Consider the following 25,953-nt stretch of genomic DNA (forward strand, 5'->3'; position numbering starts at 1 on the left):
GATGTCGTTGTCTGTGTCAACCAACCCCACGGCGAGGGATCGGAGTTACCATTTAGAACCTGTTAAAGGCAACCCTGGCAGAGTATCCGGTTTCTACCCCAGTGCGTTACCCAACTCGCAGTTCATGGATGTCTTCAGGAGTACACAAAGTATCTTCCATCCTCTCAAGTCCCTTGGACGACTGGTCACAGACACTCAAGCCGTTATGCCTTTCAGTTTCAACGGAGTCCAGTCCTTTTTCAACCACAATAGCCACCAGACATCTGTCCTTCAAGAGCAAGTCTATAACGTGTCAAGCATTCCGTATCTTAACAGAATGCCGCCTACCCCACATACCGTGTTCTCCAAGCACGAGGAATTAGTCACCAGAGCCGCGGGACACATAGCGGGATCCCTGTCGGAATTCAGCAGTCCGTCAAGCCAGAAATCATCTTCTCCTTCGAAGGACAGTATCTTTTATCTTCGCAACTCCAATTCAATCATTGAGAAAACTAACACGTTTTGTTTCAGTGAAGAAGATTTGTTCAAAGTTCTCTACGGTTACTCTAAGAAACAAGAGCAGAGCACGGGTCATGCCATATCTGGCTTGGTCTTCCCTGGAAATACAGGTAATATTTTCTTCCTAATACTCATTACATAAGTAGCCTATTCTCGTGTTTGTTCATAAACACAAAAATTAGAATTTTAATTACAGACATTTTACTAATCTTTAGTTCACGAGAGAAAAAAGTTTTTAAATCCTTATTTGTAACTGTGCGTTTATTCTCGATGTTTTCATTTAAACCATTGTCTGTGTTACTGAGCGCATGCACGTATTAACTAATAATGATTTTTTATTATTGTTTTTATAGTGCCTGAAACTCACTTTCCGCTGTTGGATACAGAGGCACTTGAACTACCTGACGGTAAGTTTTCTTAGGCCTACTTGTTTCGGTGTGTGTATGCTACTTCTATTCAATAACGGCATGTAAAATAGTTGCGATGTAGAAAGCACAATATCTGATTGATGTCTCTTTTAAATCTAGGATTATGTATACTTCAGACAAAGTATGTAGATGTACCGCACTATGGGATTTTCGCAAACAAAACCGCCATTCCAAAAGGGACAAGATTTGGCCCTTTCCAAGGGAAGTTGGTGAATACCAGCGAGATCAAAACCTATGATGACAATACATTGATGTGGGAGGTAAGAAACGAAGAAACGCTCAGTTTTTGACACAACAACAACATTATTACTACTTCTATACTACCAGTGCTATTATTACAACTACTACTATTGCTGCTACTGCTACTTCTGCTGCTGCTACTGCTACTGCTACTGCTACTACTACTACTTCTATTACTATTACTACTACTACTACTACTACTACTACTAATAATAATAATAATAATAATAATAATAATAATAATAATAATAATAATAATGATAATAATAGCATGTATATTCAAGATGGTAATGAAAAACCATTCCCTTGATTTAGATCTTTGAGAATGGGCGCTTGAGTCACTTTGTGGACGGCAGGGGATCTTCAGGAAACTGGATGTCACTCGTAAAGTGCGCCCGATTTCCAGAGGAGCAGAATCTCATAGCGATCCAAAGCCAGAGTCAGATCTTTTACGAGACTTGCAAGGAAATTCGACCACAGCAAGAGCTTCTTGTCTGGTATGGTGACTGTTATGTGCAGTTCCTCGGAATCCCACTGACACTGAAGGAAATGATGAACGAGGGAAACACACTGCTTTCAACCGAAGGTGAGTTTTATTGTGACACATGTAAAATATGTATAAATCCATATAATATTATGTAATAATCGCTTTTATAATAGGCTATTAGAAATAGAAACAATATTTTACGTAATATGCCTTTGTGATAGGATACAAATAGGCTGAACTTTAGGTTTGCCAGTCAAAATATGGAATTATGTTTAGTGTGTGTGTGTGTGTGTGTGTGTGTGTGTGTGTGTGTGTGTGTTTTAACGTCTTTTTTCCTGTTTATCACAGATTCAGAGGGTTTCAAATGTGATCGATGCGGGAAAGTCTTCGCCTATAAATACTACAGAGATAAACATTTAAAATACACCCGCTGCGTGGATCAAGGAGACAGAAAGTTCCCTTGTCATCTTTGCAACCGATCATTTGAAAAGCGAGATCGACTCAGGATTCACATTTTGCACGTTCACGAGAAACACAGGCCTCACAAGGTATTTTAAATGTTGTTGTTCACGCCAATAGCTGCGTATGTTGTGTAGGTCATGAGTTTCCTAAATCATGTTTTGTAGATGGCTTTCCTACAGGTGTTATACTGGATGCATTGCATTATTAAACTGCGCGCATTGTAGTGCTGAAAGAACAGCTCCCATATACCAACGTTGTAGGACTACTTTGCAGTGCTGAAATGTAATTTCAGTAAATCATATATTATTATTATAATTGTATGCACCCTAGCATACAAAATGTCTTATTTAGACCATTCCTGTTTTGTTTGTGGTATTTGTCCCGTATTACGAGGTAGGCCTATTTGAGGCAGAAGTAACTGTCCTGTCTATACCCTGATCACACTGGCTGTTTAGAGCTATAACTGCTTCTAAATTCCAGTTGTTTTGTGGTCACCTGTTTCAGTAGCAAGGCGGTTTTATACATAATTTCCTATTTATTCATGTAGATATTCCTAAAGTTCTAAATAGGCTCTATCTCCTCCTCTCTCTATCACATAAACATGCATTTCTATTCAAGTTACTTTACGCTAATAAATATACTGTATTTATTTTGTTTGTTTTGTAGTGTTCCGTGTGTGGGAAAAGTTTCTCTCAGTCTTCCAGCCTGAACAAACACATGCGCGTGCATTCAGGCGAGCGGCCGTACAAGTGTGTTTACTGTAATAAGGTAAGTCTACACTCTCAGTCATTAGGAAAAGTCTCCATTCAGTATTTCCCTAATTTCAAGGGGCATTTAGTGAACATAGGCGGCACGGCAGTGGGTAGCACTGCCGCCTCACAGCAAGGAGGTCCTGGGTTCGAATCCCCGTCGGCAGGGGCCTCTCTGTGTGGAGTTTGCATGTTCTCCCCGTGCTTGCGTGGGTTTCCTCCCACAGTCCAGAGACATGCAAAACATGCAAGACATGCAGGATAGGCTGATTGGAGAGTCTAAATTGCCCATAGGTATGAGTGTGTGAGTGAATGGTGCGTGTGCCCTGTGATGGACTGGCGACCTGTCCGGGGTGTATTCCTGCCTTTCGCCCAATGTATGCTGGGATAGGCTCCAGCCCCCCTGCGACCCTGTTCAGGATAAGCGGGTTAGGATGATGAATGAATGATGAATTAATGAATTTAGTGAACATGACACGTGCTAATTAATGCCAGATGTGCAGTCATTATTTTGTTAACAGATATTGCCCCTTGAATTTATGGCAGTCAAACAAACGGTGTTCCTTTTTTGTTTGATGGATTTGTTTCGTTACTCATCTTATTAATGGTTCAAACTTCGACTTTACTTAGATGAGTATGCTATTACAAGCAAATGCTGAGTTAAAATATTCATTTCGCAATATTTTGCTTATATAGCCTAATGAGCTTTTTGAAAAAAATTAAATAAATAGTAATAATAATAAAAACTTTCTGCGTGTCTTGCTTGAACCGTACATACTGTAACATCCAAAAAAGTATATTAATCATACATTTCATGGACTTCTTTCTTAGGCATTCACGGCCTCAAGCATCCTACGGACGCATATAAGGCAGCATTCTGGTGAGAAGCCTTTCAAATGCAAGCATTGCGGGAAAGCCTTCGCCTCTCACGCGGCTCACGATAGTCACGTGAGGCGAACCCATGCCAAAGACAAGCCACACTCATGTGAAGTATGTGGCAATGCTTTCCAAGAAGTTCAAGAACTCAGATATCACATGCAAAGTCATAAAGGTTGGTAGATTTCTAATCTGTGTACAACGCCATAACAGTTTAAAGTTCAGCTATTTTTTTAATGGAAAACGTATTAATGTTCGCCCTATTTAATTTAATTACAGTTAATAACAGTTCACTTAGAAGAACTGTTTAAGAATGTAATCGTAGCCTATATTGTACCGTTGATTATGTCGTGAATGTAGCTATCAAATTGCTGTAATGTTTACACTCTGTTATGCTAATTGAACATTTCCTTACTCCTACGGATGGATATGTTTACAATGGAATATTCCACTGATAACTTGTGAATTAAGACTGCTATTGTAATAAAAATGATTTTGTAATATCTGTGGATCCTTATACGTAATTTAATGTATTCCAAATATTTTCCCTCTGTTAGCGGAGCGACCCGTTTTAGATGCCACCGTTTCGTCACCAATCCCGCCAAACCCCTCTTCGGAAGATGTTGATTTGTTTCCCATAAGAAAAGAATGCTCTAGGACACAAAATCAACTGGCTGAAAATTACTCATACACTGGACTTGCTTCGCTAAACCCAGAATACCGACCATGGAATTAGTCACGAGGACAAGACTGGCCACACGTTCAGTAGAGTTTAATATGCTGCTACAGATTTTTTTTGTCACAAATATGAAATAGCTCGATGTTATTATTTAATAATTGTGAAATAATATATATTTAATATCTAAAACATTTGTGCAAGATATCGTGAATTGTTGTTTTGCCAAAACTATTTATTTGTCTTGATGCGTGTCTAATGTATTCTGTAATGTTTTATATATCTGTGGGCGGGTGGGACGTTTATATCTGTATTTGTGTCAATCTAATTATTAGCTAAGGGCCACATACTTACTTTTCTACTTGTACAAACTTCGTTCTTCTTCGTTTCTTAGTAAATGCAACGATTAAATCTATCCCAAAGCTTAGAATACTGAAAAAATGAATAACGCAGTATCACATTTTCTATTTGATCATTTTTCCAATTTTAACGAAACATGGGACATATTCCATGTTGTCAATACATTTTATGTGAATAAAACTGTTACTGCTGATTATTTTACTGTCTTACATTCACAGTTGTACATTTGTATTATATATGTAGGAAATAGCTAAAGTCGTTTTTGTGTGTGTGTGTGTGTTTTTTTTTTTTTTTTACTGAATCGTATCCTTGTTATATAAGACAGATTCCAGGGGGTAGAAAAAAAATATCATTAAGTGGGAATACCAACTGACTCTTCGAATTGTATTCATCATCGAGGGTATGCACCTTTAAGCAAACATTTTTAAAATGTATGAACTTTTAAATTCCACTGAATAACCTATTACAAGAACCCAGGTTCTATGCAATGTTGTACCTGTTGTTGTTTATATCATACCCAATGGACAGTGTGCAATATATGTTTATTCTGTAAATGTTCTTGTAAGCTTGTTTCTTCCAGGCAAACGCAGTACTTGTATCTGTGTGTGGAAGAAAATGCATATTCATAGATAAAAATAAAACCAAGTGGCATGAAAACAAAGTCATACTCTTTAATTCATATAACAGCATGCGCAAAATATACTTACCAGGACCTCATTTATTATTATTTATATTGCAAACAATTCAGTTTAAGCAATAATTACATACATGACATACAAACACCATATTAATAATGATTAATGTGATGGAAAATAACCAGCTCCAGCAAGTAAAGTAACTCAAGAACTTTGAATAATATTTTGCAGACAACATATAGTAAGCATAATATGTAGACCGAAAATTAATTACTTTAATCGTGTTAATACAGTAATTACAAATAAACCAAGAAGAGGCACGTTTCGCACAGACTGTTCGTAATTTCTGTTAGTTAAATTAAACCCATAAATATATTTATTGTGCAGTAGAATTGCTGCAAAGTTAATATATGAGCCTAGAAGAACGTTTCAGCACCAGAAAATGAACACGTTGTTCGTGATAAATTGAGGTCTGATTGCTATCGAAATGTATTTATTTATTTACTATTTTTTGCCGACATTGACTGGGATACGATTGGAAAGCCGGACGATCTACTTATGGCATTAGATGAGAGCAAAGTAATCAGTATAATTAACCTAGAGAGAAACGGAGAGATCCGCAATGTCTTCAATCAAACGATCAGCGCCTGCATAAGAGTAGCTTTATGCTATACAGCTAGAGGGCCAGCCATGTTGACCGCTTTAGCTTTTCTAGCTTTATTTAATTATTTTTATTATTGCCTCACTATTCACCTGTAAATGCTCTTTACATGTATTTCATTAATTTTCCATATATATTTCACTCTTATGGTTGCTATAACTTGTGAATCAAGCCTTGGCTGGACGTTATTAGTGAATACCTTATCTATTCTCATTTTTATCTAGAACATAAGAATTGAATAATTCTTGCTTATTCTTAATTTCTCATTTGATTAAATGTAATTCTAACTATTGTATATAAGGAGTGTAACTCAATAAATTAGCCTACTGAAAACTATTGACGAATACTGGTGTGCCTGTTAGTTTGAATTCTATTAACATAGTCAAATGTTCAGTGTTAAATCAACTCTTACAGAGTATATGCGGTCCCTCTTGGCAGCATATCTCAGTGGTGAAGCAGTGATGAGTGTGGCAGAAGTGCTTTGCCTTTGTGTAAGAACTGTTCACATCGTGAGAGGGGCTAACAGAGAACAGACACATAACACCAGGGAAAGAGACTCGCTGTCCATTCCTTAAACTTTCATATGCCACTCTCCCCCAAGGATTACTGTAAATGGATGGGGACAGGGTGACTCAGAATGGGGGGGGGGGGGGGGGGGGGGGATGATGTCCAAAAGCCTTACAGTAAAGAGCAGGCTGTGGCTCCACAGAGATGGACCCTCCACAAACCACATTATCACCACTGACCTGCTCATGAGTTTCAACTGGGGAATGAGCCACACAGAGCTACACACGCACACACACACACACACACACACACACACGCACATACACACACACATTCACACACACACGCATTCACACACATACACGCAAACACACACACACACACACACACACACGCATAAGCACGCACATGCACACACACACACACACACACACACACACACACACACACCTCAAAAGGAGATGCCTTGCTCGAAAAAGACTATATCAAGTTAATGGAACCAAATTCATTGAATTGTCTCAGATAAAGGAATTTTTGCTTTGAAAATCATGGTGTCAAATCTATTTATTATGAGTATACTGTATACAAGATGACCTGGTCATAATCAATCAGTTGTCTATAATAAAGTAAAGAACGAAGACAATGTAAAGAGGGCAATTATGGGAAATGATTGGATGCGATATGTACATCTCCTCAGAAGTTAGTACGTACTGAGGGTGCAGAAAGGGGCTGGAGGGGGGTGGTGAAAATGACAAACCCCAGCCCCAGATTAATGACAATGGACTGCAGCAATGAGGTGGTCTGCAGGCAAAGAAAGGAAAGCTCTGGAAACAAAGGTGGTCCCCCTGACATCTGCTGCCCTTTGATTGTTCCATCATGTTACCAAATGTCCCAAATTTGTCCTCCGGAGAGCCCAGCTTGTGCAGGGAGAGTGGCGCTGCGTCGGGGGCTGTGCTGGTGCTGACAGACGTGAGGTCCAGCCACCATCACTGAGTCTGCCAGCGGCACCCCTCAGTGCTATCACCCTTTCAAACCGCCAGAGACTCCAAACACAAGGTGACCAGAAAGATAGTATCTTTAAAGCAAGAATTCTAATGTTAAATCAAATCTAAGGTTATTGTGATATGAATCCAATATGTCCTCCAGTATTATGCAAAGTACTAGAGTTTATTTTTCACAAAATATTTTGCTGTGCACCTACCAAATTAATCAGTGTATTTTGCACAGGTTAGTAACTAACACTGATGTTACTAAATCAAGGTTAATTCAGAAGAGCCAGTAAATAATAATGTGACAACATTTCAAACTGTCCATAACAGAAAAGTTCCAGTAAAGCAATGTCAGCAGTCAGCAGTGTTTTGTTTGTCGAGTAATTAAGCTTCAGCCATCACTAAGGCAAAGCTGAGGCAAAGTTCCCGTACAATCGGATAACTCCTGCAGGCTGTCTGAGTTATGAGCAGAACAGGGCAGTGCTGTGCATGAGAAGCCAAGTAGTTAGTAGGAGGACGTGCATATAAATTAGCCGCACATCTCTAGCACATCCTTGTCTTGCGCTGTGAGAGGGGAGAGTGTTTATGCGTCTGAGATGCTATAACAGCCCCTGCCGAGCGCGTCGCCCTCAGTGGCTACACACAATAACGGACGAGCTCTGCCCAGGTCAGAGGTCAGGTTTCAGCAGACAATTTAATTACCGCCTCACACTTCAAATGGTAGAAATATGTGACCTTTAACAACTGTGGGCCTAAATGAACCATCAACGGTCAGGCCCTCCCTAATGGGCAGCCCACGAAATGCCACGAAGGATGCCGGGAGTTGCGTATCCTTCCTCTCACATCACATCAAGGATCTTTAGGGGGGGAAAAAAGAGAAAGAGAGCTGCCAGGGTAAAATATGCACTCTGAAGACACTGCGGTGCTAAAAGCAAGATTTTACTATCACCCTATGTGATTAGAAGATTTAGAGCCCATCTCTCCTGCTGTGGACTGAATTTTTATACTGCTGTTTATAGGCATTGATTTCACACTTAAACCCCCCCCCCAGCTGTTAAACCTCCTTCTATAAGCTGAAGAGATCTGTAATTTATCTTTATTTGTCTATTCATGCGATATTAATTATAGTCAATGAAATGTGACATATTGCGAAGACCAGCTTTAAAATGATTGTAGTAATTCACAGAAAATAAAAACTAGACAGTATCAAAATTTTGTTTCTGTTTTTTTAATTATTATTAGCTTGACCCAACTATTAATCTATTTGTTAATATTTTTATTGCAGCCATCTTTTACCAGCTCTTGTACTTGGTGTATTATCTGATGGAAACCTGAAATGTTCCTTTAGTGAATGACATACTGTATATGTGTGGTACAGAATATGTAACTCATTTTTAAATAAATTTTTTTCAAGATCATTCACTTGAAACTATCTATACAAGATGTCCTAGCTCCTTCCTTACTACTGAAAAGTTTCAGAACATTTGTCGGCAGGATGTTTTCACCCATGAGTGTGTGGCAGGGACAGAGGGGTTACACAACTGGGGCAAATGAGTGACTACAGGAGAGCCAGAAACACAATCAATCACCTACTGCATGTTTTAATTAGTTTTTCAAATAAGGATGGGGAGTGAAATTAACATTCACAATGTGAGAATATTAACTTTTGTGCACTTACAGAGGCATGAGCGCTATCATATTCATTCTTACATATTTTAGAGATTTGCATATATTCAATCTTGAATTATCTTGTGTTTGGCAGAAACAGTGCCAAGAATATGTGCATATGTAGTATATGTACAGTATCTACAACTGTGTGTAGGTTCAACAGCAGGGTATTCTGAGCAAACCAGTGGCTTTGTGTTGCATCAGCTAGTTTGAGTCTGACTTTATAATAGGAAAATCCCCAGTGCATTTCATTATGGCTCTGAATTCAATGATACGAGTTATGGTGCTGAATACATTTTACAGGTAAAGTTCCCTCAAACAAGGAGAGACTTGTTCACTTAGGAACACACCTTGTACAGTCTGTGGCCTTGTTCTGAATGAAAATGTTTTCTCTGCTAGTGAGGGATTCCCTTGAGAACGACACTACAGAACTGCTGCTCTCTCGTTCTCTGGAAGAGCTATGGAGGAGAGGGGTCCTTGAACAGACAGGTGGATGTACAGTAAAGCACCTGTTAGAGGGAAAGTGACAAAGAAATAGCTGTTCTATCATTGCCATCAGGGTACAGAACTGTTATTTGTTTCTGCTTGAGCTAGAAGAGAAGAGGTATGATTTCCTATTGGCTGCTATAGATGTTTAACCTTTGGAGAACTAAGCTGGCACAGACGTTCTGATTAATAAGTGCTACATTTTATCAACTGTTTGATAACTGATTATGTACTTTGAATATTTGGAACAGAAATACCACTCGTATAACTATACCGGTACGAAACAAATACATTTACATCGGAAGCTGAAATTATGTGTATTTGTAGGACTGGTACAAACGACTTGTTCTCCAGGCTGGTAAATGAAATACCAACACAACTTAACCTGGATCAAGTTCCTGGTGGCTATGGAGCCAAGCATACCCCTGGCACATTAGTCACATGTCAATATTGGCCGTAATGAAGAGGAGAGAGTGAGTGCAGGACTGAGAGAGCCAAGCTCAGGAGAGCCGAGCCTAGCTCAGTTAACCTGTATCCAGAGCTGAGCTCACCGGTGACAGGAGACATGGAGGTCTCTCCCCCGAGACGCTTCACTCTCAATGTGTTTGACCCCACGGACTCTCTCTAAGTGGCTACCTGTCAGTTCCTATTTCAGCTGTACCTCGCTCCCAACAGGAGTGCTGACCATGGCCTGATCTATTACCTGTATTGATTCTCTAATAGCTGTCAGCGCTCGGCACGAGACTATTCTAAGGCTGCCTTTAGGCTCTTAGCTGAGTGGGATCATAAACTCAGCATTTAAAGGGTCCTCCTTCTGAGTGATTATTGCCATTCGAAAAGTGGGGAAAAAAAACTCACCGTTGCTTGTGTTAATTATTGATCATTATTGATAATTATTGTGAGGTTTTAAAAAAAAAGACAAATACCATAATTTGCAGTGTTTTTGCAGAGGGTAAAAAAGAGTGCCGTTTTCAGCCAAGTGATCACAAACGCAAACAAAATCGCACAAATCTGCCTGTGAATGGCTCTGTTTTTTCTAGAACAGCTTGTGGCCAGGTTGGGAGAAATCCGTTTGTGTTTATTTGCCGGTAATTTCCACCGGGACAGTAGGGTGACCTGGGGTAATCCCCTGGAAAGCAGAGATAAATGCCTGGAATGCAGCTTACTGGATGAATAGCAGATGAAACACAGCAAAGCTCCTTGGCTCTAGCGGCAGCAGTGGGGACCAGCTGACAGCACGCAGCGGCAGATGGCCTCGGATGGTCCATCGGAGCTGGTGTGGGGTTCCACTGTGGCTCTGTCCCAAAGGGGCCACTTCAGCAACCCTTACCCCCCCCCTCCACAAACACCAGGTACGACTCTCAGCTCACGGGTCTAAACCAATACATCATCATAATAATCAGTACTGACACCCAAACTACGATTGCACAAACATACAGTAAGAGGAGAAATTGGTTCCAAGCTTCCACTTATTTTTTACATTTGTTTAATGTTTTTCTCATAAATACAATGCTTTCCGAAATATAAGCAAAAGATACATTTTTGAAAAAAAGATAGATTTTTTAAATCAATCTTCTTGAGTAATTATCTACATACATACAGATTTGTATTTGTTATAATATACACATCAAGCAAAGAAAGGCAGTGCTACAGTAACCAGTAATTTTCTGTAATAATTGACATTACATTATTCATTTTAAATCTATCGTATAAAGACTTTCATATGTCTGAGTTCCATGTCAGTTAAAACGACCAAAGAATTTGAACAACATGCTACAGTCATTTTTTAAGAACACATACAAAACAACATCGGAAAAAAAACAGTGCAGAATCCTTTAATTTAATCTAAGTTAAAATCGCATGCTGTTTCTCCGGGTGGCTGAAGTGTGAAAGTAGGAGGGCCCTCCTCATCCACAGAAGCAGTGCCCTTGCTGTGCTGCTAGTGAGTGTTTATGCGCCAGCCTTTTGTCTGCCGTCCACAGTTATTCCAGCTCCTGTGAGCTCAAGCTGTGTGGCCGTTAAGCGCGGCGTACAGTAGCGGCGGAGGGTTAGAGACAGGATGATTTCTGACCCTTCCCTGCCGTGAACCCCCGGCAGGAGGAGAGCGCTCACTCGCCTCTTCACCTTGGAACCCTCTGCTTCACACCCCTCCACAGCGATGGCCAATGTCCATATCAATTGCCGGGACGGTTCCCTTGTGATGTTACCCCCCTGCTCCCCCTGTGAATGAGCCGTCATTCTTATGTGAATGCGACCATCGGCGGGGCTGAAGCGGGCTAAAGTAATGCATTAGGCCAGTTGGCCCACATACTGCCAGGGTCGAGTGCATGGTGGGTGAGAGGAACAATAGGACGCAGGGCTGGATGCCTTTGTCCCGCTCCTCAACGGCATTGTTATGACACAGCAGAAATGTGCCCTAACGCTTTCTGCATTCACATTTAACACCTCATTGTCAACCTGTGAATGGAAAAACTGTGAATATGGCCAGATTGCTGGTGTGCCAGCTCTGTGTTTTACCATCTAATCAGAGTTAGCATTAGCAGTGAGTTCATACATTGTTAAAATAATGTTGGCAGAATATGTAGATTTGTAGATTTAACACTGTAAGTTTTTTTTTTTGCATATTGAATGAGAATTGTACACAGTTAAAAATAATTTCTTTCAAAAATCATTACTTATCACTGAGTGACCTTTACTTAGGATTTACTTAGGAATGACTTTTTATACTGAAGAGGAATGAATTGCCAGCGACAATGTCAGACATTTATAAACGAGAGACATTTAAACGTCTAACTGATTTATTTAGTTCAACTTAAATAAATGAATCAGTCAGATGTACAAACGTCTCTCATACTGTGATTTCAAAGGGTCACTTGAATCATGTCCAGCTTTAAGTACAAATAAGTCCTATCAAATTTCATTGATTGGTTTGATTGATTGGTTTTCATTAATCAATAATTTTCAATCAATGCTATTTTTTTTACACAGCATTCTCCCCAAAGCAAAGGAGAGGCCTGGAGTGAGTAACATGCAGACCCATGCCCCAATGACATCCCAGCCTACGTCATAATCGTGTGGGAATGATCCCGTTTAATCTCCTGTGCTTTACATCTGAACCAAAGCCTTACGCTCTCCCCGCAGTCACAGGCCGAAGAACTGGCCTCCCTCTCCGATACACACACCCTGGCCAAACAAACCACTGTTTGCTCTCTGTAGCAGTTTTTAATATGGGACAGTGTTCCCAGAGCCCAGACTGGATTAGCTAATAAGCACTCAGGTTTGTCCTCCTGCCATACCATTACCAGCATGAGCGGAGAACTAATAATCAATTCCCCGATGGCCGATCTGCAGATGAGCCTATAAGCTCAGGTACAGCGTTACCCTGCCGGGCCCCTGCACGCTGGCCCCAGCCACCCTCATCCCTGCCCCATTGATGGATGTAGAAGGGGGCCGGTCGGCACGATGCCCATCAATAGCTGTCGCTCACATTTAACAAAGCTTACGGCGCTGTGGTGGGGAGGGGAGTGAGTTTATCTGTTAGTCCCCTCCCCCCCCCCCTCCTACTTTTGCCACGTCTGCTCTCCTAATCAGGCTTGGGCCCTTTGTCCGCCGGGGGCTGGGGAGTCAGGGATCTGGGGCCTGGACTCATCCACAGGTAATTATGGCAGTGGGGATGGCAGTATGGTAATGACACTGAACAGGGCCCCCAGGGGCCCAGGGGCAGGGCCGGGGGGGTGGCAGTGCTGGCCTCAGTGCCAGGGAGAACGTCCTCCCTGAGTTTGTAAAGCTGTTTAATGAACTGGCCGCACACTCCCTCGCCCGGCACACAGGGTCCCTCCATAACCCCCTCTTTTGTCAGCAGGACAATTGGCAGTGACCCCTATAAACTCTCCGAGGTATATCCTGGGTTAAAAAGAACAGCCTCGCATGGGACAAGGTGCATCCCATCTGGGCAGCGTTCGCAAGTGTTCAAACACTTTTTTGGCCTCCGATGCCTTCGCTTTGCTTATTCCCGGCTGTTGGATTGATTGCGAAAGAGCATTTCAGAGCAGCGCAAACTCAAACCCACACAAACAAGCAACTCATGAGCTCATCTCACTCATTAATAATTAGATACTCTGGTAAAGAGCTTAGTTATGCTTTTGTCTCATCAGGAGGCTGATTGTTGGAGAGTTACTGAATGGTTTGCACATCTCTAACACGGAGGGAATGAAACATTGATGGGGACCTGACAGCACAAAGTGCGCCTGCTGAAGGAAGCGGCGGCTTAGACCCTCCTTTTGTTGGAGGCTTTATGGGATTTTACCGGGCAACTGAAAGACAAATGTTTCAGTCACGTTGAAACATTTATGAAGTCTTATGACCCTTTCTCAACTAATGTACCCTAACGGTCTTTATGGCTGCTCTAGCCTAGCTGTCCCTCTGCCTCCCGGCATCTAACCCCTTAACACCCCGCTTCTACAGCCTTTATGGTCTTTTCTGCATTTTTAAACATCGCGTTTAAATGCGGCTGCTGAAAAACAAGTGCACGTGCTCTGTAAACACGTTGAAACAAACATCCACTTGCAAGTGCATTACAATTCAGCAAAGAGCTTCTCAAGGAGCTTCTTCCTTGAATGAAAAATAAAAAGGTCAAACAAATATTTCATTAAACTGCTTTGGCCAAATTTCTATACCCCCTTAATTCTGATAGTAGATTTTCTGACCCATTCATGTGTATAAAATGGAGACAAACCTTTCACTTCGAGACTATTCCACATTTTAAGTATTTGTTTTGTGCATTTGATAGGCCCGTCTTGCCTCACACTAAACATTCTCAACTATTTGCAAGCACATCGACAGGCTCTGAAACCTGAGTCCAAACTGGAAATTGATTTGTTAACACTTTCCACTTTAAAAAAGAGCCTTTGGATGTTTAAGGTTTGACAGTTGATATCAACATCCCTCACTAGTTTAAATGCGGGGTCTAGAGGAGGCGTTTGGAGAAGGGTCCAGCCTCTTCAGCCCACGTATTGGATTGCTTGACCTCGAATTGTCATTGTGCGGTAGGAAAGCAAGTGGACAGTAGGCAGCCTCCATTAATGTCCCTGAATGAATGTTAAAGCATTCCCCCACTGGGACAGCCCCACAGGAGCGTGTTTTACAGTTCCCCTGGCTTGTCTCCTGTTTACATTCAGTTGTTAAAAATGCCATATGCTAAATGGGTTTGTGTTACAGGTCAAATTTCCCAGCATTCAGTCAGGCTCTGTACTTACTCATTCGCTTGGAGAGGACAAGCTTTGGGGTCAGTGAAAGACCCAAAATCAGTGAATGAATACCGGCTTCAAGATAAGAAAATCATTTATATCCTTGTTCAGAGACATATTTCTTTCATTACCTCTTGTAAAATAGTGTGGGTTTCATCACTCATCTGTATATTTCTTTTCAATGATTTGTAAAAAATAGACTTTTTCTGTAAGCTGGTTTTCCCCTTTAAAAAATGTATTATTATTATTTTAAAAATATTAGGCGTAGCATAGGAATATATAGTCAGACAACCTAAAAAATGGCATTATTGAAGACATGATAATTGCCAATTATGGTATTGATTAAAGCTGCAGGGTCCAGAGATGGATGTGAGCGGGAATAAGCAGCAGTCTAGACCTCATAGAAAAATGGCTGTTTTGCTTTGTTTTAAAACACAGAGCTAAGCATGAATTTTCTCGGAGCGTGCGCTGTGTGACAAGCGCAGGGCAGAGAAGTGCTTTCGACTTGAATAGCAGATCAATGGCCCTGAAATGGAGAACGCTCCTCATTCACAGCAGTCGGGCTAATGGTACAGGACATCATCTTAAAGCCAGCTTCCCATAAGAACCAGTCGAGGCCCCATTTTCCACACAGTCAAAACAAGGGGAAGGGGAAGCGGAGGTCAATACACACGATCCTAAATGGAGGTGCGTTGGGTTTCCCTTACAGTGCCCTGTTCATTAGGGTCATGTCAAATAAAAGAACGCTGTTTGGCGGGGGCCGGACAGCGTGTGGTTGTGATAACGTGATACTTGTCCCCCTGGCGAAAAAAAGCATCTCTGTACATAAAGTCGAATAAATCTAGCCATCTAATGCCTCTTGTGTGGGCTCAATGCTGTATGAAAGCATTACATCTGTGGCAGCACCTCATATGACATAGCGGATACCACATCGGATGGATTTCTGAAATGTATGCTTTTGATGGTCACGAGTGAAATTGAATTGTATCGATCACATGTTTAACCACCACTCATAGATGTTTTTCCTTTTAAACATTTGCTTAGGTTTTCCATAAAAGTATTGTGTCCTACTGTCCTTTGTGTCAATAAGCTACAGAGAGAGTCTATACACTAATGCATGCCAGGTTTCTTTATATGGTAACTTTTCCTCATGATGAATTTTCCTCCCGAAACCAGAGTTTTTAAAACACCAAGATCTTGCAGTGTTGAATCTGCCTCTTTTGAATGGTTTGCATTAGCTCCTGAGATGAGCCTTCCGGGGTGTCTCTGCTTAATTCCCACAAATCATCCAGAAATCATGGCAAATTGTACATTATCCTGGCTTAAAATGAAGTTGCATTCCTTTGCTGTGAATTTTGTTTTCCATGCCACATCCTTCTGTCACCAGTCACCATATCTCTCAATCCATGTCCCACAGGCAACCAGTTTGGTTTGATGTCTGTAGCTGTGCTTAGCATGATCATTATATGGTTACATGTTGGCTACGATAAATTAATTGTAACAGGAGATCTATCTGTTTTAGAGCTGTGTTGAAGAGCTGCAGCAATATCAGCACTTTACCGCATTACCCTGAAGAGACAACACAACCCTTCTGGCCACATAAGACACTTCACTGCCTAACAAAGCTCTGCACCAGTTAATGAATGATTATCAAACAATTAGCAAACTACCAAGTCTGCGAAATCAATTGAGGCATATTATTTCAAATAGGTTATTAGAAATAGGAGCTTCATTTTCCACATTGTGTGAATATATTATCTGTTTATTTTCTAGGAAAGAGCATGATTAGGTTTGCTAATCATTGTGTGGCTTGAATTGCTCCCTTACACCGTGTTGGCAGGATTTTTTTTTGTCTTTGCAATGTTCTGCATCAATGCTCTATTGATTGGAATTAGTAAGTTAATAAGGTTTAGGCTAATTTATCAGCAGGCTAGGGACTGGAACTGCACTGCAGGGCTTAATCAAGTCATCAAAGCTCTCAAAGCATGAAGAAAGTAATTAAAGAAAAAGGCTGCATGTTAGATAGTTGCAGGAGTCTAGGCCAGTGAGCGACAAAGATAGAGAACTTCCATTTTCTCTCCCCTTCTCTCTCTGCACATAAACCAGTGGGGAAGGCCAGGAACAGCACCCAAACAGAAGCTGATGGATGGGCCTTGGGGAAGGCTGCATCTGTTACCAATTTATTTTAAAGCGTTTCATCAACGCAAAATATTTGCTTGGCCACAATAAATAAATGCCTTTGCTTGGCACCCAGCCTTATGGACTTGACTCCCGGTCGTAATGACATTGCTTCTTGGGTGAGTCGAGATTTTGGAGTGTGGTCATTTTCAGATACATTCTGCAAATGCACACACACACAGATGTACTGTATACACATACATATTGAATTGTTTTGGCCTTTGGTATTGTTCATACTGATTCTTTTTTACAAGTAGCATTGTTTGTTTGTGAAATGTCCTCTGCCCAACCATTTTTGTTAAACTACAAAGAACACAAGTCTCTCTGGTCCATTGCTATTCAATTTCAGCCCTGGGGCCATACAACTCCTCATACAATCAAAGGAAAAAAGTATTTGTATCAGTTTTCAATGCATCCAGGTATCTTCTGCACCATACCCACTACTGACCACCTAATAGCTAAGTAATATCACAGTATATCTTATTTTAAGAAAGCATCTTTGTTTGGAAAAATAGAATGTGAAATTATTTTGGACCATTATGCACCAGAATCTGGCTCCAAAGAAGTAGCTGAAGATCTGTGCTCTAGACCTCATGTGCAATATTTAGACAATTGTTCCCAATGTAGGACTAAAATGGTGGTTGGCTAAATTTGACCCTATACAGTGGTGTGCAAACATTTGGGCACCCCTGGTTAAAAATATGAATTTTACAAAGAATATCTAAATGAAGAGAAGCACTTAAACATGACACATTTCTTCAAATTTTAAAGCAAGGTTACTTTTTACAAGATACATTTTTTACAGTTTCAAAATAATAAAAAAGGAAAAGGCCGTATTTAAGGCAAAAGTTTGGGAACCCTGCCAGTTAGTTCTTTGTAAAAGGGATTTTGGAATTTTTACCCATTCTTCTGGACAGAACGCCTCAGAAATATTTTGGACTGGACTGACCTTCAAAAATTAGCCTCTAGAGTTTCTTGATATTTGGTAGAATCCATTCTTCCTTCCACTCACACAATATTTCCTGTGGCCCCAGCTTCCACACAACCCCAAAGCATAATGGATCCACCTCCATTCTCTACAAAGGCTTCACCCTTTTTTCTCCAGACATACCTTCTTTGATGGTGGCCAATTTTGGTTTTGTCAAAAAGCACTTTGTTCCAAAAAGCTTCAGGCTTCTCAATGTTTCTTTTGCATATTTCAGACATTTAATTTTGTGTTGAGGTCTTATGGAAAGGCTTCTTTCTTGGAATTCTCTCATGTAGGTTTTTGTTGTTTAAAGTTTATTTTGTTGTCCCGTGAAAAACTAGACCTCTGTCTGCTACTCTTTTCTGCAGCTCTCTTGCAGTGATATGTGGATTTCTCACCTGGACTCGGGCCGTTCCATCTGACATTGCCTTGACTTCAACTGTTCCATTTATCTTCCATTTTCTAATAATGTTTCTGACAGTGGAGATAGGGTTTTTTGTAGGCTTCTCCTTTGAGGTTGAAATGAACCATTTTCATCCTGACATCCTTAGAAAACTATTTAGAGGACTATTAACTATTTATTTTACCCATTGTTGTTAACATCAGACAGAACAGCCACTGCAGTTGGATACTTCACAATGAAAAGTTCAGCCCTGGAATTAGCCCTTTTCTTTTTTATCATTTATAAACAGTGAAAATTAAAAAAGAAGAAAAAAGAATTGCAGGGGTCTTATGTTTAACTCTGTATTATTTAGAGTTCAGGTTTGCTTTCGATCAGATTCATAATAACAGACATTTAAACCAGGTGTGCCCAAATTTTTGCATCCTACTGTATAATAGATCTGACTAATCTGAACTGTGCTTTAAAATTACACTTTGTATTTTGGAGCGCTTAAGGTGAAGAAAATGCTATTTATGCAGAGAGAGAAAACAGGAGCTTACTCTCAATCCCTAATGGGTGAGGGTATAAGGGTTAATCGATGCTGACTGCACGCCTGAACACAGTACATCAGGCAGGTAATAATCACTGATCCAAACGCAGGGCTTTAGGCAGGTGATACATTCAACCACAGTTAAAAGCCGATGCCCCCGGTCCAATGACAGATACAGCCGGGAAATCACCAATAATTACCCCCATCATCTTCCTCAATATTTCACCACTGCAACAGAACCACTATTGAGAGTTGCGCTCTGGTGAGAAAGATGACCTCATTTGGACCCATTCATGCTGGGTGGATTTACGGTCATCCTCTAAGAGTAATGACTGTCCTCATCGCAGTAACTTGCGTCACACTGGAGTGGAGGGAAGAACAAATTTTAAGAGAGCTGGTACTTTTAGTATTTCAGTTAAATAAGTGTGCTAACTTAATACAAAGCTCTAATTCTAATCACTTCTAAAACAGAAGTGTTGTAATCAACCAAAATAAGCTACACTTATTTTAATTACAATAAGTATTATTTATTGTTGAAGGAGTATTTGTGCTGATGATGTGAGAGATAAGAATACTGTTTATATAATAAACACATGTTAGAGATTCAACCAAAACAGCTGTTCTCCTCATAAGTGGAGTTTCTGTAATTAACCTTTATAATCCACCAGTCCTCTGTGATCTCTATATACAATGAACTGTAATAACAAATTAAAGACACAGTTTTATTTGAGATAAACACATCTACATTTTACAGCTGTCCACTAGGGGTCCCAGTGTTACCCAGTGTGAGTTTAAGATGCATGGATCAGTAATTGCAGCATTGTCCCTCTCATATTTCAGACTGTAAGTGTATTAATGAGGTCCCAGGGTGAGGCAAATAAGGCCATAGACTGATCTCGGTAACCCCATTAAAGTGCCACCCTCGGCTGGCCATGACCAGTGGTGTCCTCCTCATTGCTTCTGCAGGGCCAGTGTTCTGAAGCAGTGGCGTGAGGGCTGAACTCACTCAGGTGATATACCCCCGTGGCCTATTACCTGACCACTCATCCATTAAACTTTTCTGCAATCTGCACAAAGCAGACCTAATGAAGGCTGACTCTTGCCCGAGTGACTTGCGCGCAAATAATTGCGACTGTTGTTTTCCCAGCCACATCCCTTTGATGGAGGAACGGAGGAGCTGATGAAGAGATTTTACCCTGCCCTCGCTAGTTAGCGTGATGCCTGGCTCTCTGCTGTGGTTCTGCCTGACAAAGGGCATTACTGTCATCAGCGCTCACTGAGCGTGGAAGGGCCCTTCTCAGAACATGCCCTTTTTGCCATTGTCACGGCCAAGCCCTGTCTCAGCCTGCTTCTTGTCTCTGGTAGCTATCTGCATGGCGGATGGGTCACTGACTTGCCTGGGAGAGGTGTGGGTTGGTGTAAGTTATTCTTACCCAATGCGGCTTTTCAGTTTTCCCACCCCTGGGTCCCATGACATTTTGCTGTCCCAGAGTGAAGATGACCACGTATTGATCTGCTCAAGGTTCAATCTAAACTTTGGCCCTCCCACTAATCACATACCATATCTCCAGAATCCAATGCTTACTCCCTCTGGGACAAAATCGGGGGCTTTCATCAGCACCAATGTTGAGAACTCTCTGATTAACACATACATCAAAAAAATGATAGGATGTTGATGTGTGTGTGTGCGTGTGTTCTTCATTATGGGCTTGTCCTCAATCACAGTGTGTGTTTAGGGAACACTGTATGCACACAAGCACAAGTGTTGCCCACAGATTGCTTGGATTATCTAAGAGCTGGATCACAGGATCAATAAGGCAAAACCACAAAGTATTTTTTCAAATGGGCCAGTCATCATTCTTGACCACCTGTATATATGATATGCAACAGAAACTTGATGTATTCTACTGTGGCTTGTGAACAGATTTGGGTACGTGGGTTGTGTCACTAGGCTGGACAGAGACTGAATCCCAACTGTTGTGCTTTCATCTGTGACTGTAACACCTCAATGGACAGACAGTAAGGAAACAGGACTCATGTGACCTCTGAGTGGAAGAGACCTACAGGACTTGTCCTGTCACATGCATCAGTGATTCTCATACTATTCCAAGCTGGGGCGCTGTATCACTGAACACTGCTTAGCCAAAATCCCTTCAATAAACAGCTATATAAATGTATAATATGTTAAAATCTAATCTGTATAATCTGCTCTGTATAAAGATGTCCACCAAATGTCAAAATGTAATGTAAATAGAATCTGTAACACAGAGGATGGCAGTTCCAATCATGGATATATGAAAGTTGTTATCAATCCCCAGTAGTGCAGTTATCTGTCCACTGTGCCAGTGTGCATTTACAGTGCTGTATAAGCTTTGCATTGTACACACACTTCCTGCACAACTTGCTGTCAGGCTGCTAATTGCGACTCTTTCATCCTTTGTTGTGGAGCACACTTGTGGGTCAGTGCTCAAAGGGGGGAGGTCCACGTGTGTGGAAACAGAGGGGTCTTTTTAGGGTGATGAGCGCCGGGCACGTGCATTGCACAATGGGACCCCCCCCACCACCCCTCCCCAGATTAAGAGTTACACAATGAGAAGGTTCCATAATTACGGTGCAAACACCCAGAGCATTGAGGAGGGCCGGCACTGCTCTGTTTGCAGCTGTGCTTGGAGCACCCATTTACTGTAAGCGGAGGAGGAGAGGCCTGCGACGCGTGCCTAGTGGCGCTGCCCCTCCATATGTCTCCCTTCCCCCTCCACAAACATGGAGGGGAAGGGGGGTATATGTGTATGCATCTCAACTGACATGTTCTGTCATACACAAGCAGCAATTGTGGTAAAGAAAAGTGCCATTTACAACAGGACGCAAATCAGCAATGCAACATAACAAAGCAAAGTAAATGCAGTATTCAAGATGTAGTATTCAGCTCCTGCTGTGTAATATATTCAGCCAGTAATTACCAAAAATTATTCAGAATGTAGTGCATTTAGCATACTAACTTATTAAAAGTCCCACATTTAAAGAGGAGGCACAGGATGTGGAACAGGCACAAAGCGGTGGATAATGGATAAAGCGTAGCTCCAGGGCTGGCTAGAGCTGTGAAAGAGTTAAAGACTAGAAATCTGGGTGGGGTGTTAGGCAGCATTAGTTTATGGAACAGAGGAACATCTATTGAGATGCACCCCATAGGCCTTGAGCTGCTTAGGAAAGGGGCCTAGTTTACAGTATGAGTGGGTGATTAGGCAGCAGAAGAAAGGGGCTGTAAGCCTTAAGGTTTTTAGGTGGACAGAGCCGGGTGTTAGCAGGTGACAGTGTCACTCACTGTTAACAAACTATCCCAATTTATATTATTTATCCCCTACAGACATTGTGCTACTAGAGAAAGGACCAGCTTTGCCTCCATGGTGCTTTAAAACCAGGCTCTGCCTAACCTCTGACCTCTAATCTCTGATTCTGGCCTCAGCCCCAGCTTCATGGCACATTGGGATCATCATGTTCGCTCTGAAGCTTTAAGTCTCTCAGAAGCCATCAGAAGCAATGCATCTCACTCAGAGCGTGTCAGACCAGAGTGCGTCAGGGGCCGCTGTCCGAGATTATTCATTATTCATAACGTGCCCACTGACCATGACATCACCCTTAAAGCCCCGCCTACATCATAAACCAGCGGGTCAGCAGGAGTGCGTCTACAGACAGATAATTATGCACTGCTGCTAATGTCTGCTTTCACTCACTTCACATAGTCATACAATACCTTGGCTAATGTGAAATGTTTCATCGATTTTGCATAAAGCTAGGTTTTGACGTGTGGGTGTATGGCTGAAAGATCCCTAATGAAGAGAATATCAGCAGACATACCTATTCACTTCTTCATTCAGCCAACCTAAAATACCGTCTGCCAACTTTTCCTCCGGGCAGGAGTCCATCTTTTTTTTGGAAGGGGTCGTTGCTCCGTTCGACCCCTCTCTGTGGTTAGGGTGAGGTGCGATCAGCCTGCTGAGGAGAAGTTGTTGTTTTTTTTTCCACAGAGCAGGGGGCAGTGAGTCGGAGCGAGGATCCTTGAGCTGATCAATTATTCATTGAGTCGCTGGGTGCAGCGAGGGGCTCTGTGGGGAGCGACTCCACTCACAGCTCAATAGCAGGATGCTACACTGGGCCGCAGACATTACCAGAGTTAATAAAGCTCATTATCTCTGCAGATGCTCTGCGGACCACTTTCTCATGTAACCCCTCACATACATACACACACACACACGTGTAATTCACATGTTCTCAGAGTTCAATCTATAAGGTTTAAGGCATATACTATATATGGAGTATGTATATGACTCAGTTATGTATGTATATCACAGCACCATTCTAAGATGATACATCTGTGATTATGGTACAAGCTCACATATTCCTTCTATAACAGTGTGAAGTGTGCTATCAGGTGACAAGTGACTCAGATTCTCATCTTGTGGTGCGTAACTAAGGGGAAATGCCCACCCATAAGAAGTGACAAATTTGCCACTATGGGTTGCTTTACCTGTTTTAAACTCTGTTAAACTGTTCCATGGTGCTGGGATCGATGCTTTGTGATTTGTGGGTGTGTCAAAGTTTGTGCTCAGTTTTGTCTACTGGTCTTTTTAATCTCTGCCAGGCCATTTAGAAGCCATGGTTCCTAATAGTTAACATGCAAAGGAAGTCTCTCCTTCTTTAACAGCTTGGCTGAATTGGTTCAAACAATCAGTGGCTGTTCTTAATACAACAACCTCAACAGTTCTTCCTCTGGGGAGATAAAATGTGGCAGTCCCAACTGATGGCAATCTCTTTGGCTTCAGGGTACTTCTGGAACAACTGGGCACACAGTACTTAACATGGCAGTGTAAGCTCCTTGAGAGCAATTATGCCATTCAGGTAATTGCCTTCAATGAATATGAAATGTTTGGCAGTTTCTTTAAAACTGAAAAGAGCTTTGTGTTTTCCTTGGTCTGAACAAAGCGCAGAGGTGTTGGCCCATTTCCATCTATTTAAAGGCAAAGGGAAGAGCTCTGAATTGGCCCGTGTTTACAGTAAACTGGTGTTACCTGGGAGAGCACCATACGTGCAATAGTCCTCTAAATTCACCATTTAGCAACATTGATTTTCAAGTAAACTGCTGTCAACAGCTACAATTCAATTAATATTTTTATCATTATTATTTTGCAATTCAATATGGAAATGTTGCACACACTTTGCATAATAGCGACAAATCAGGTCTTAACAGCTTCCAAGCAATTCTGAAGAATCTAGCCCCGTATTGTATTAATTGTGTAAAAGTCTAATCGTACTGCAGTATGTTTGAGACCATTGTTAAACGTGAAAGTAAAAAGTAATCAATTGTTGTGAAGTATTATTTAGCAAGGGTAGGCATGATGAATTGAGTGCTACATTCACGATTATTAGGGTCTTTCTAAAAAGGGAAACTGTAGCCTGTCTGTAATGTCACACGTTTTATTTTGTCACACAACCCAAGTAGGCAGTTAGGAGCTTGGAATGAGCAAAACCAGAAAAAAGACCTAACCAAATGACCTACCTAAATATTTAAAAAACAGTTGTTTAACTTCTCCACAGGATTTGTTTTGTCTGAACTGAGACTTTGTTAATGTTTGCTGTGTGTCATGCATGCTACAAAGGGGGCATATGGAGGCTTGTTATGCGTTTTCTTTACACAGACACATATTTGGAAAGGTCCCTGTGATTGATTGTGAGGGAGCATTTCATATTCAATTGTCACTGAGCCCACTGGATGTGCAGCTTAGCATTACCATCAGGTCCTTTGTCCAGAGCCCTGCCTCTCACACACACACTGGTTCAATCCACTGTGATGGCCTCTTGCACCCAATCTGGGTTTACTAGTCACAGTTTGGTTGGGATGGGGGATTTGCCTTTATTTAGGACCTTGGTCCCTTTCTAATGCATTGTTTAAATGTTTATATCACTCTGAGCAGCCACTCTCTAAAAGTTCCACACTTAGTGACGGAATTAGCCCCCTACACACTACCACAAATTGAAAATGGAAAAGGGTGCCTTCATAGGGTACTTTCATGTCAAACCCCAACACAACACTAAAGAGAGCTGTACTCCAATCGGTACAGTCATGTAAGAGCTTTAGGGCTGCTGTAAACTCACTTTGTTAATGAAGCTGAACCGTGAAAAACAGTGCCTTTGTTTTTCAATCACACAAAAAGAAGCAGACTATCGGGTCGGCTTCGCAGCTAGAAATGAACAGCTATGTTCTAAAACCTCAAGCCGAAATCCTCCGGCATTACAGGATTCAAGTGCTGCCTTATAGTCCCGGGGCGCACACGTAGACTGGATCGCTAATGGCAGAGTGTCCGATTCCCTTCCATAGTTAAAGGAGTGAACGCTTCACGTGAAAACCCAGACGATGTTTCATTACAAATTCCTGAAATGTCAATATTGTTTTGATGGTTGACAGGAATAGCGTCTGCGAAGACATAACGGTGCCGTTTCTCTGAAGCCCTCTGTGGCTGGTCAAGGCCACAGAGTGCCAAGCCAGACCGAGGCCATGCCATTACTCATGCTAATCGCGCCGGCCCAAGCTCGGGAACACGTCTACATTCTTCAACAGCAGAGAGAGGCTGAGAAGAACCCAGGGGTGCAGTAGAACCAGCGAAGTCTGACCCAAGTCCTGTGCTTTGGGACAAATACTGAAAGGGAATACAACACGTGAGCTGCTGTAGCTATCTCAGCGCATCGACATGAGAAACACATGTATACATGGTATATGGGCGCATGGATTTGAATTCTCAATGTGTGTATTATTGGTATTTAAAAAGCAGTCCCACATTGTCAGATTCAGCCTGTGGAGAATCAATGGCATGTTATAAAAAATTTTATAACTGAAGTATGTTTAGTTTTGCTTG

The 25,953-nt window shown here is 41.5% G+C and overlaps 1 protein-coding gene across 1 annotated transcript; it reads left to right on the top strand.

The window, feature by feature from the left end:
* The first annotated feature begins 1 nt into the window (after position 1).
* prdm14 (PR domain containing 14) lies at positions 2-4,476 on the top strand. Its single transcript, XM_061237269.1, has 8 exons — positions 2-608; positions 852-905; positions 1,026-1,186; positions 1,482-1,752; positions 2,002-2,201; positions 2,782-2,883; positions 3,696-3,915; positions 4,298-4,476. The coding sequence occupies exons 1-8, from the start codon at positions 2-4 to the stop codon at positions 4,474-4,476; spliced, it is 1,794 nt and encodes a 597-aa protein (XP_061093253.1).
* The last annotated feature ends 21,477 nt before the right edge of the window (positions 4,477-25,953 follow it).

Source organism: Conger conger, chromosome 4 (genome assembly GCF_963514075.1).
Source record: "Conger conger chromosome 4, fConCon1.1, whole genome shotgun sequence".
Lineage (NCBI taxonomy): Eukaryota > Metazoa > Chordata > Actinopteri > Anguilliformes > Congridae > Conger > Conger conger.